Below are 13,354 nucleotides of genomic sequence, written 5' to 3' on the forward strand. Positions count from 1 at the left end.
GTTGTAAGTCCTTCTAGTTCTTCTATGTGGGATGCCGCCACAGCATGGCTTGACGAGCAGTGCTAGGTCTGCGCCCAGGATCTGAACCAGAGAACCCTGGGCCACTGAAGTGGGGCACGTGAACTTAACCACTACATCACCAATAGGCCCCTGAGAATATTTAAATTAAAAAAAAAAAGTGTGGGGCCAGCCCGGTGGCACAGCGGTTAAGTTCGCATGCTCCGCTTCGGCAGCGTGGGGTTCGCCAGTTTGGATCCCAGGTGTGGACTGCTTGTCCAGCCATGCTGTGGCAGGCGTGCCACATATAAAGTAGAGGAAGATGGGCACGGATGTTAGCTCAGGGCCAGTCTTCCTCAGCAAAAAGAGGAGGATTGGTAGCAGATGTTAGCTCAGGGCTAATCTTCCTCAGAAAAAGGAGAAAAAAACAGTGCTAGACTTTTTGAAAACAATTCTGAAACACAAGTTTTCCAATTATATTTTGAGTAATAAGAGCATTCTTGCAATACCTGATTGACAACCCTCCGCCCCCCCCAAGATGACTACTCTGAGGTGGCCAGTGTTTTTTGGGGGAGGGAAAGAGATCTGTCATGGATTAATGAAAAGCCTAGATAAAGACTACAGAGTTAGGCTGATTTCATATTCTAATCAAAACTAACAAAAGCCTATTAGGAGGCAAAGATTTTCAAGTGCACTAGAGAAATAAAAAGCCATCTGTAGTTGCTTTGGTCCATCGGTGTGGCCAGCAGGAGGAGAACCCCAGGCTGGAGATCCCTGGGGCTTCTTCTCACAGACAATGTTCATAAAAGATGAAATTACACTACCTTTTCTCTCTACTTTCCTTGTTCATCATTTGTCAACACTGGCTTCACATAAGAATCACCTGGGGAGCTTTATAAAAATACTAGCTGCTGGCAACCTCCGGACAATGGAATTTGAATCCCAGAGCATAGAGACTGAGTATATATATATATGTATGTGTGTGTGTACGTGTACACTGTTTATTCTTTTTTCCCCTTCTTTCCCCCTTTTCCTCTTTCCCTTCTTCCTCTCTTCCTCCCTTCCAGTTTCCAGGTAATTTCCATACACTGAAACACAGGATGGAGTGGGAACCATGGCAACTGGTCCAGATGAGGATCATGGCTTCGGTCCACAGAGCTCATCTCAGCTAGCTGACAAAATGAGCTCCTAAACAACTCACTCCATTTACCACTTCAAACCACGATTCATAAAAACAAAAACAGGGAATACTGCCCAGTCCATACACATAGTCTTAGAAAATAATATTTTTAAAAAGGGAGAATAAGAAGCATACAGTCTCCAGCTGACTAAGCACATATGAGATGAAAACACATTTGTAAAGGCACAAACGATGAGACCACGTCAGAGCCTAGTTACTGGAGGTGAGGCTATGCTCTTCTTTTGGCTCATCTGTAGATTGTAAAATTTCCACAATGAATATGCATCACCTTTTGACACCTACTCTTGTGCTGGTCTGTTGACTTAAGAAATAAAGACCACATACCGGCAGTATCTTGGGCTGTTACATCCACGCCATGTGTAACCATGACCCTGAGGCATTCCACGTGTCCTTTCGTGGCAGCAAGATGAAAACTGGAAAAAAGATAACACAACCTCCTTAAGATTTCCTCCTTAGAGTTCCTCTCTGACAACGTTTTTTGCCTCTTCATGTACACTGACTTTCTCTCACTTGAGCTCTACAACTACCCAGAGGGTGGGTATTACTATCAACCTCATTTTACAGATGAGGAAACTGAGGCTCAAAGGGGTCCGATAATTCGCTCACTGATACTTTTTATTAAGTAATGGAGCAGGAGCTGGATCTTAGGTCTTCTAACCTAAATACTAGGCCTGAAAAAAGTAAGATTCAACTACATTGTCTCTTTAAGAAACAAGAGTCAGAGTCCCTACAAGATTCAATTCCTAAATAAGGACTTTATCAACTTTTTCTGTTGTCTAGTGCCTTCATCAAAGCTGGGGTTTTTTTTTTTTTTTTTTTTTTTTTGAGGAAGATTAGCCCTGAGCTAACATCCGCTGTCAGTCCTCTTTTTGCTGAGGAAGACTAGCCCTGAGCTAACATACGTGCCCATCTTCCTCTACTTTATACGTGGGATGCCTACCACAGCATGGCATGCCAAACGGTGCCATGTCTGCACCCGGGATCCGAACCGGCGCACCCTGGGCCACTGAAGCAGACCGTGCAAACTTAACCGCTGCGCCACCGGGCCGGCCCCAAAGCTGTTATTTTTAAGTAATATACTCTGTAAAGAGAAACCTAAGTCAAATAATAGTCAAGGTTCTTGGACAACATCAATGTCAAATCCACAGCCGTGACGTAGCTGAATAACAATAGTTACATACAACTTTCGTTAAGTGGCTAATGTGTGCCAAGCATCTTACTACTCACTGTTATGCATTCTCTCTCTCTCCATTCTCATAACAGCCTTTTGAGGTGAGTCCTATTACTAGCTCTACAGGTGGCCAGGTGTCTACACTGCATCAGGGGCAAACAGCATTAAAGAAGGCCCACAGTTATGCTCCAGAACTCAGTGCCACTTGGGAGTCCGAACCATGCTCAGCATGTTTAGACTTGCCATTGAAAGAAGGCATAACATCCAAATGCCATGCCAATCATCCCCGCAGGTCCCAAGGGTGAAGGGCACTCCTACAGGCAGAAGGAAAGCACAGTTCCACTGGGCATTCGGGCCCAGAGGCTGAGAAGGCCAAAACCCTTGGGAAGGTCCCCCGCTGGAGGGCTTCCCTCTTCTCAGTGTCCCCGTACAGCGAGAAGTTATGGAGCCCTCTGCTCCTTCCGCTGCCTCAGTTCTGTTTAGGGAGGTACCTTCTCAGGATACGTGCCGTGCAGCACCTTAGTGTCTGTACCTCCGAATTAACACCCAGGCGATATGTTTTCACAGGACAGGACCTGTCACTGGGGCCCAGGTCATACCCGACTAGCAAATCTAAGAACAAAACCAATTCAAACCTAAGCCCGCTTGTCTCCACGCCTCTGCTCCAGAGAACTAGGCTGAGGGAGGGTGCGCAGATCAGCGATGGGGAGACTTCAGTTCTGACTCAAAGCAGCCCTCGTCAGCTAGGAAGCTTTGGGAAGTCAGTTTCACCTCTCTGAGCCTCGATTTCCTCCACTGTATAGTTTGGGGATTGAATCAGATGATTTCCTCTGTTCCATCCAGCTCTAACATTCTGTTATTTTAGCAGCCCTGGCTCTGATCACACTAACTCTTTCTGCATTTGTCAGCAATTTATGTGTAATGTTTCTTTACAGTCAAAATCCACTTTGTAGGTGACCTCACTTACTGTGCAACTTTGATCCTCTAGAATGACTTGGGAACACGGTGACTTGTTTCAATGGAATTCCTGATTAAATTCAGCTTAACCAAAAGAACCTCCCCAAAGCCAGTCCAATACTACCTCTGTTTTCAGCATTGTTGGGGTAGCTTAATTTCACAATAAGTGAAGTTCACTTTTACGCAGCTAATCATTTATTTTATAACACATCTTGGTGGAAGGTTTCTAAAATTTCTCCAGCCTTAGTTACATAATTTAATTGCTCTTGAAGACTTAAGTCACCACTAAAAACCTTAACCATTGAACGATGCTTTCCAGGCTATTAATCTAAATGTCCCAGATCATTAAACCCTGATATTTATTAATATTTATCTTCTTTTCTTAATGTCTGTGCGTTTGCTTCTAAGCCGTTCACTCTGCTATCTCCTATGACCAGGGGAGAAATCAAAACTCCCTGGACAAGAGGGTAGCCACATTCTCTGCTAAGGCTAAGAGTACTAGGATGAATGATAAGCACGTATACACACACACACACACACACACACACACAGAGCATGTGTGTAGATATAACTTTTTTTGGATATATAACTTTTGACGGAAGGATAACATATGTAAAGAAAACTACACGTATCACAACTGTACAGCCTGCTAAATTTTCGCAAATGGAACATGCCCATTTTACTCCCATACTAATAGAGAAACAGAACGTGGCCAGAGATCCAAAAGCCCTCTTCCTATCTCTGGCTAGCACCCCACAAGCTCTCCATGTGCCCCTTCTCGTTACTAACGCCCCTCCCCATATGATATTTATATTTTTTCTAGTCTGAGGCTTCTGGGATGACCTCTGGATTGTACCCTATATTTATAGGGGGTTGGAATTGCAGACACGTGACAATGAAGCATTATTGACACCACTTCTGTACATTGATAAATGTCTGATGAATGTGATGTGCTATTCGATGATGATTTGGGAGTTGTAGGGCATTAGGATCATTATTTGGAAGGTCCATAATCATTACAAAGCAGAAGTGAGGTGTTAGGAAGCTGGGCTCAATATCGAATCCTATGAAGACACTGTCTTAGACGTTGCTTTTTATTCTTTTTATATTTATTTATTTAGTTAAGATTTTATTTTTCCTTTTTCTCACAAAGCCACCCAGTACACAGTTGCATATTTTCAGTTGTGGGTCCTTCCAGCTGTGGCATGTGGGACGCTGCCTCAGCATGGTCTGTGCCCAGGATTTGAACCGGCAAAACCCTGGGCTGCCGAAGCAGAGCGCGTGAACCTAACCACTCGGCCATAGGGCCTGCCCCAATTTTTTCTTTCTTTTAGATTTTATTTTTCCTTCTTCTCCCCAAAGCCCCCTGTACATAGTTGTATATATTTTCAGTTGTGGGTCCTTCTAGTTGCAGTATGTGGGACACCGCCTCAGCGTGGCCTGATGAGCGGTGCTAGGTCTGCGCCCAAGATCCGAACCTGGAAACCGTGGGCTGCCGAAGCAGAGAGCAAGAACTCAACCACTCGGCCGTGGGGCCAGCCCCCAAGACATTGCTTTTTAAAATGAAATCCCTGATATCAACCTAAATCAACCCACCTTTGATGGCTGTAACATATTTTATTGAGGGATCCAGTTAATTAAGGTTTCACTGCATATGATTAAGTAAATTGTGTGTGTGTACGTGAGAGAGATTTTGCTTTGCTCTGCCTCTCACATTAGAGTTTAGATTAGAAAGTGACTTTTTCCTCTATTCTGGGAATTCTCCAACTATACTCCTACAGAATATTGCATCCTGCTGAGAAAACACGATAATGAAAGTCTTTTTCAAATTCATAATTTTCTCCTCATATATTTTACCTAAAACTTCAGCTGTCACTGGTCTTACAGATAAAACGAACAAAGTACAAACAAATATAATTAGAAATAGCTAATTATATAAGGCTCTCTGTATTTGTAATTTTACACCATATAATCTAATGTATTTTTAGCTAGTAAAATCATTCTCAGTTGATGTGATTCAATTAAATATGTCATTATTTCAGGTGTCTCTCAGAGAAGACATTTCCAGATGTTTATTGTGTTCTGACATCACATAAACGTTGCTGCTCTACTTTCTAAGATACACAGGCATGGGGATAAGCATGAAAGGGAAGACTTGAGCATTTTAGCCAGAAGTTTCTGATGCATTTTCGAGACAGACAAGGAACTCCACTATATATCATCATTCCTTCTCGCTGATTGGCATTTCTGGGAAATGGGAGCAAAGCCAGGAAACACTATGTCTAAGCCTGGTCTTGGGGAATATTCACTAATGCTGTGCATCCTCTGTTTGTCCCTCCAGATCTGCCCGCCACCTTCAACCCCTGGGTCTGTGGCCCAGGAAGCAGACCTCTAATGAACTACATCCAATGGGCTGCGTTGCCCTTTGGCTTTTGGTTGGGTCCGGCCAATGGAAGACACTTACAAGAGCCAGGAGGTTGAGAGAATGGAGTTCAGGGTCCTATCCCCTCCACTCCCTCCCTGCCAGGCCGTGCATTGGCAGTGGCTATCTTCCTCTATGGAGTTCACTGCTCTGCGGGCCAGCTCTCCTAAAGCGACAGCTGCAGCTCCCTCTGGATTTTGGCAACTGCTGTCTCTCCCTGCCTCCCTCTTCAGGTCAGGAGCACAGACGGATTCCCACTGTTAGTAGCCCAGGGCTACTTTCCCAACCTTGCTGGTGTAATCAATCCAGTCACAAATTTGTAAATAGTTCCTTTCTTAAACTTCCATCAATTATCCTATTTGAGGGTGCTACCCGTTTCCTGTGGAGGCCTTGAATGACACCAACGTTGGGTATTTTGTGTGTGATCATCCACAGGATGAACTCTTAGGTTCCTGTGAATATTATTTGACTAAATATTTAAAAGGGCAAATTCAGGCTTTAAAAAGAAAAAGTTTCGACTCTGCATATAATTGAGTTGACTATTTAAGATACTTGGGCATTTTGGCTAAAATGATTTGAGAGAAGAATGTGCCATATGACTTTAATTGTACAGAATATGACAACTGACTTTAAGAGTCTTCTCATATAGTCTTAGGGGAAAGCAGGAACTAGTTTAAAAGATTCAAGAATACACCTCTCCAAGGATAAGAAAAACAACTGACTTTAGTAAGAGCCAGTATTCAGTCTAGAATGCCCCATAGGCAATAAAGAAAAGCTAAAATTCAGATTTTAAACTGTGGATTCGGTCTTGAAAGAATAACCAATACCCTACCCACAACACCTTTGGGCTCACACAGTTGTACACGCTACAACTGTGTTCTACAATTGGGAAAGTGTTTCTAAGTTCCACGGGCATGTCCTGTGCAATAACAAGAGTTGTTCAGTAATGAATTAGAAGTAAAAGAAGGTTTAGTAAAATCTTCAGTACCATATACTATAGTCTGTACTCTTTCTCTCTATATAGACACATATCTATATAGATACATATATAGATATTGTACATACTATATACTACTCTATACAATATATACTATATATGCTACTCTACACTATATTCTACTATTAAAAAAAGTCTGTGGGAGCCAGCCCTGATGACTTAGTGGTTAAAGTTCAGTGCTCTCACTGCTTCAGAAGCCCAAATTCGGTTCACAGAACCACACCACTCATCTGTCAATTGCCATGCTATGGCAGCAGCTCACACAGAAGACTAGAAAGGACTTACAACTACAATATACAACAATGCATTGGGGGTCCTTGGGGAGGGAAAAAAAAAAGAGGAAGATTGGCAACAGATGTTAGCTCAGGACAAATCTTCTTCTGCAAAAAAAAAAAAAAAAAAAAAGGAAAGGGTGAGCATGGGGCTCACCCATGCTTTAAAAAAAAAACGCTAAAAGAAAATCTGAGGGCCAGACTTCAAAAGAGAAAATATAAAAACAGGAAAGAATAACTATCAAAACATATAGTTATTTTGATATCTATTGATTATTGATTAATTCCTTAAAAATATCCTATCTTTTTATCTAATAATCTATCATTGCCATAGGATTTTAGTCAGGCAATCATTCTACTACCTAACTTAGGACATAGTGTCTATAACCTGAGTTTGCTAAATCAATTACCACATAAAAGAAAACCAAAATGGTCGGTGCACTGATGGAGTTTCGTCTTGTTTTCATGAAAGGTGTGCAAATACAAAAGAAATAAGGCACAAATTCAACAACGAAATGACTCTGTCAGCAACTCCCTAAGAACCCCTCGTCCTTTATGTTACAGTAGCATTTATACGTTCAATCTAGACATCTTCCATTTGAACAGCAACCAACTACCAACAAACAGAGCTGGGCCGTTCTGTTAATTCTCCTCAGAGAGAATCCTGCTGGACGACAGCAGCTGCTGTCTTCTTTCTCGTTCATCCCCCAACCCCTGTGCCTAGAAGCAGCTCGTCACCAGGAGTGGTATACATTGTACTGTAAATGCCATTGCACAGAAGGACAACACGGGAAAATTAAATTGTTATTTCTTTTGTGTATTTAATTTGGATATCTAGTCATTTTAAGGTTTTAACTTCAGGAAATCTGGTCCTTATTCCTAATATCCATGATTTTGAAAAATTAAAACTTCCAACATAGCTTTGTTAAAGCTTAGAGGAAGGACATACACATATAATCAGATGAGGGTGCATACTGGGGAGGTAATACATGTAATCTGGAAGGGCTCAGACAAGCTGGGGGGTTCTGCACTTTGCCACTTATAAGGGTGTGATCTTAGACAAGAGCTCTCTGTATCTTGGTTTCCACATCTGTAAAATGGGCTGTGAGGAATGAATGAGTCATATGTAAAAGCAATTAGCAAAACGTGAAGCATGTAGTGAACACTCAAAACAATGCCACCAATTATTACAGCCTCACCAACACAAGGCAAGACACAGAGTCGGGGACATGTTGCACTTTTTCCCAATGTTCAGAAAAAACAGGCTAGCAGAAGTTAAATCAGAACCACCATTGCTTAAGAAATGAAGAAAGAAGGAAGAGAGAAAGAAAGGAAAGAAAAGTAGGAGGCAGAAAGAGGAGAGAGAGAGAGAATGACAACAAGAAAGCTATGTGCATTTCCACCGAACGGAAACTCAGGAACAAAGCTGTAGACAGTCGCGGATGACAAAAAACCATCCAAGCCTGTGTGAAGCTCACACTTGAGCTGCTCACATTCTGGCACCTTTCACAGAAGTGATAATCCCCAAAGCAGGGTTTGGCAGCAGCAAGTCATTAGCATTCAAGCTCTGAATGTGAACAAGAACACAGCCAACTTTTACTAAGACGCTCCAGTGGAACGTAGGGCTTGGTTGGGTGGAAAAACGTGATTAGCCAGTGACAGAACCTGGATTCGTAGATGACAGTGCATAGGCTTCCTTTCTTAGGCAGTGACTGATAAAGGGAGGCATCCTTTGTGGTGGCAGTCCAGGTGACTGATAGGTTGGGGGCCACCCCCTATCTAGATGGCAGGAGGGCATCTGCGGGGTTACCTCAGGCTCAGGGAGCAGATGGTGCCCCAGGTCAGCATACGACTAATTTAGGTGGGTGCTCTCTAACGGCCTGTGTCCTGGATAGCTGGTAAAAGAGCACACCTCTAGATAAAGAGTTTGCAGACTTCGGGGAGGTGGGAGAAAGTCAACAGTATGTTGATTACACCCCCCCACCCCCGCACCCAATATAGACCATATTCTTGACAATGTTAATTCTAGGGCATTGGAACAATCCAAGTATGGGAGAGTTTTGATATTTCTATAGTTGTATATTTTTATAAGTGCTGCTACTGCAATAGCCAAATATATTCACTGACTCAGATATTCACTACCATACTAGAGTGTTTATGTGCCAGACACTGTTCTAAGCACTCAGAAAGGTGGTGAATGAAACAAAGTTGGACCTCAGCTTTTAGCAGGAAAACTAAAGATAAGCTAGTGCTTCTTAACTGGGGGTGATTTTGTACCACCCAGGGGACATGCGGCAATGTCTGGAGATATTTTTGATTCTTGATGGGGGCGGAGGGAGCAGAGTCTACTGACATTTAATGTGTAGAGGCCAGAGATACTTCTAAACATCCTACAACGCACAAGACAGCTCCCCACAACGCACAAGCATCCATCTAGTCCACAATGTCAACAGTACCCAGGTTCAGAAACTCTGTGATTATCCATAAAACAAATGGACAATGCTGAAATACAATTCTGTTCAAACAAATTAAACAAAGACTGAGGAAACAACATGATATTTTAACCTTTTTATTGAGAGATAATTCACACACCATAAAATTTACCATTTTAAAATGTCCACTTCAGTTGTTTTTAGTATATTCCAAGTTGTGCAACCAAAATCACTATCTAATTCCAGAACATTTTCATCGACCTAAAAAAATCCCTGTACCCATTAGCAGTCACTCCCTATTCCCATGCCCCACCAGCCCCAAACACTCATCTCCTTTCTTTCTCTGTGGATTTGCTTATTCTATACATTTCATAAAGATGGAATCATACAATGGGTGGTCTTTTGTGTCTGGCTTCTTTCATTTGGAATGTTTTCAAGGTTCATCCATGTTGTAACGTGGATCACTACTCCCTTAAAAATATTCCATTGTAGGGGGCTGGCCCCATGGCCGAGCGGTTAAGTTGGCGCGCTCCGCTGCAGGTGGCCCAGTGTTTCGTTGGTTCGAATCCTGGGCGCGGACGTGGCACTGCTCGTCAAACCACGCTGAGGCAGCGTCCCACATGCCACAACTAGAAGGACCCACAACCAAGAATATACAACTATGTACTGGGGGGCTTTGGGAGAAAAAGGAAAAAAATAATAAAATCTTTTAAAAAAAAAATTTCCATTGTATGACCAAATGTAATATTACATTTTATTTATCTACTCATTGGTTATGGACATTTGGGTTGTTCTCTACTTTTTGATTATTATGAATAACACCGCTAAAACATTCATGTACGACTGTTTGTGTGGAGATGTTTTCAATTCTAGTGGGTATACACTAGGAGTGGAATCGCTGACCTATACGGTAACCATGTTGAACTCTGAGGAACCACTAAACTGTTTCCTAAAGTCGCCGTGCCATTTTACATCCCCAGCCACAACATATGAGGTTCCAATTTCCCCACATCCCCGCCAAGACTTTCTATCATCTGGCAAATTTTAGTTTAAGAGATGAGAATTTTAATTACAACCTAAAATTTCCAGAGGAGAAACAATTAAGTCTTTCTTAATGAACCCTTTGAAGTAGTTATTTCAGTTAATTATCAGCTGAAATTTCCCCCTAAAGGAATATAAAAGAGTAAAATGCAAAACAAATTAGGAACATGGCTCGGCTTTTGTCTCTATCTAGGCTTTTACTTCTTATTAAAAAATGTGGCCTTCCTTTTTAAAGACAAGAAATACCACTCAAGAGTCTCTACAGTAATAGATTTTATGAGAGATCTTGTTGGTTTGTTTTTCTCTTCCTTTGATAAGTCAAGAATTCAGTGGAGGAGGGAGGGGTATAGAAACCTTTTATCCACTCCACTAACGCCATGCCCAGTGACAGGGACACTTGTCACTGCCTAGGGATAGCAGGGCAGCTTCTCCAGATTCTAGTGTAGCTGAAGTGACAGCACTTCAATAGCCTACGTCTTGGCTGCCCCAAGAGCGGTCTGTGGACCAGGAGCCTGTTAGAAACGCAGGCTCTCAGTTCCCACCCCACATCTACTGAATCAAAAGCTGCACTTCACAAGTTCCCCAGCTGATTCACGCGCATATTAACGTTTGAGAAGCCCTGCTCTAAGTGGGGAACAAGAACCTCAAACCGTCATTTTTACCAAGGCACCCATTGTTTCGAAGTTCTTTTGAAAACATAATCCCCTTCGGCTTAAAAGCATTCTCATGGGTATGTTCAACAAAAACACAAAAAATCTATGCTGTTTTAAGTTTCATTATAATAGGGAATGTTGAGCTTTGCTTATAAAAGCTCAGATGGGCCCTTCCACAGAGATGTAACTAAAAGGCAGAAATAGAGCAGCCTGAAGATTTACATACTAAGACTTTGATCCTTTGCTGTTTATTGATATTTGGAATTTCTCTGCTTTTGTCACTTGGAAAGTTCCCAAGGTTTCTGTGCTTCAGAGTTTTGTGACTCCCCATCTCTCCCCCTCCCTATCTCCCTCTGCCCCCAAGAGAAGGTCAACCCACTGTGTCCCCAGGAACCTCAAACGGCAGCTGGATGGCAGCCTGAAGGTGCAGTGGAAGCAGCAGGAGGGGCAGAGAGAGTGGCCTAGGAGGCCAGGGTACCACGGCTGGGTTTGCCGCCTTGTTGCCGTGTCATCCTGACCGAGGTACTTAACTTCAGTTCCCTCACCTCTACACCAAGTTTAAGGCAATTAAATAACAACATCATCAACAATAATAGCAGCTTATCTATTGAACCACAATGTACCAGTTACGTTTAACTATTACATCCCCCAACAAGCCTAGGGGAAGGGTAACTATTATCCTCATTTTACGGAGGCACAGAGAAATTTAGTAACTTGCCCAGAGTCCCAGAATGACTAAGTAGAGGCTGGATACTAACCTGGGCATCCTGCCTTCAAAGTCGGCCCTTCACTCCACGCTGAGAAAGGGCGATGTTGGTTAAATCACTCTGTACACTGTGAAACGCTATAGAATATAAGTTATGGGCTGTGCTGCTCTTTAAAAAACAAAATTTAAACTAAAAAAATGGAAGTACTTGGCCAAAAAGCAAACGCGGGCTTTTCACTGGGGCAGATTAGGGTTGCTAGGTGCTCTCAAAAAGACGGGAATGTACCCCAAGTGCTGCAGCAAACAGGGTCTGCAACAGGGGTTTTGTTTCCTACAAAACCACTCAGCACGTTGTGCAAAACTTCCAGAAATAAATACCTCAGGACGAGGCTGGGCTATTTCTCAAGGCTCTTAACCCAAAGGGAATTTGACCTGTTGCTATTCAAAAGCCCATGAGGGATGGCCTAGAAAGTTCCTTCTATCGTTCAGAGTAATAAACACAATTCTTCTGGTTTCTGAGCACCAGCTGAGACATAGATTTGGAAGAGATATAAACTCACAAGGCTACTTTTAGAAGACTGATTTTTTTTAGGCATATTCATTCACAGAAAATTTCACTCAAACCAAACTCTTTCTTGTCTCCTTCAATACTACACCAGCTCCTGACACCAAGAGAGCTAGCAGAATGAGGTCAAGGATGTGACAGGCTGGCTACCATGATTGGGTCTCCAATTTCTCCTCTGCCTCTGCAACTGATTTTCACCGCCCGAATCAAGCAAACCAACACCCACACAGAGAAATGAGCATCCACCAAACACTACCAGCCCTGGCCAAGCCTAGAATTTCCAGTGCCTTAGAAGGTTCTAGAAGGATAAACTGGTCCAACATCCTCATTTCATAGATGAAGACACTGAGGCTCAGAGAAGTTAGGAAATGCTTCAGGACTTGAATTCACTGGCCTGACTTTAAGAGCAATTTCTTCTAAATATAACCCCATCTCCCTCCTTTCCTTTTAAAGTCCTTTCTTTTTTTTTTCTTTGAGGAAGATTAGCCCTGAGCTACCATCTGCCGCCAACCCTCTTTTTGCTGAGGAAGACTGGCCCTGAGCCAACATCTGTGCCCATCTTCCTCTACTTTATACGTGGGTTGCCTGCCACAGCATGGCTTTTGCCAAGCGGTGCCACGTCTGCACCCGGGATTGAATGGACGAACCCTGGATCGCTGAGAAGCGGAACGTGCGGACTTAACTGCTGCGCCACGGGGCCGGCCCCTAAAGCCCTTTATTTCTAAGAGAGGGGTCACCACTGTCAGCGAGACTCAGGAATACTTCAAGATAAAAACCAGCTTTCCATAATCCTTGAGAGTTTCAGCATTTCCCTACCACCTAAAATCGCCTGTATTTTTATTGCATTCCTTTTATAAGACATCCTTCTGGAGAGAAAAAAAAAATATTAAATCACATTAAAACAAAGCAGGGAAATTATTTAGATTTAGTATTTAATCCA

General features: G+C 42.7%; 1 protein-coding gene across 30 annotated transcripts in view; it reads right to left on the reverse strand.

The window, feature by feature from the left end:
• The window catches only part of RAI14 (retinoic acid induced 14), a 138,550-nt gene that overhangs the window by 32,059 nt on the left and 93,137 nt on the right, over positions 1-13,354 (reverse strand). For 21 of the 30 annotated variants that reach the window (XM_070587045.1, XM_070587050.1, XM_070587062.1 and 18 more), the window contains one exon: positions 1,523-1,611. The exons of the other annotated variants lie outside the window; for them this stretch is intronic. In XM_070587045.1, the coding sequence (XP_070443146.1) occupies positions 1,523-1,611 (89 nt within the window). The remainder of the gene's footprint in view (positions 1-1,522; positions 1,612-13,354) is intronic. 30 annotated transcript variants of the gene reach the window in all.

Source organism: Equus przewalskii, chromosome 20 (genome assembly GCF_037783145.1).
Source record: "Equus przewalskii isolate Varuska chromosome 20, EquPr2, whole genome shotgun sequence".
In the NCBI taxonomy this organism is placed as follows: domain Eukaryota; kingdom Metazoa; phylum Chordata; class Mammalia; order Perissodactyla; family Equidae; genus Equus; species Equus przewalskii.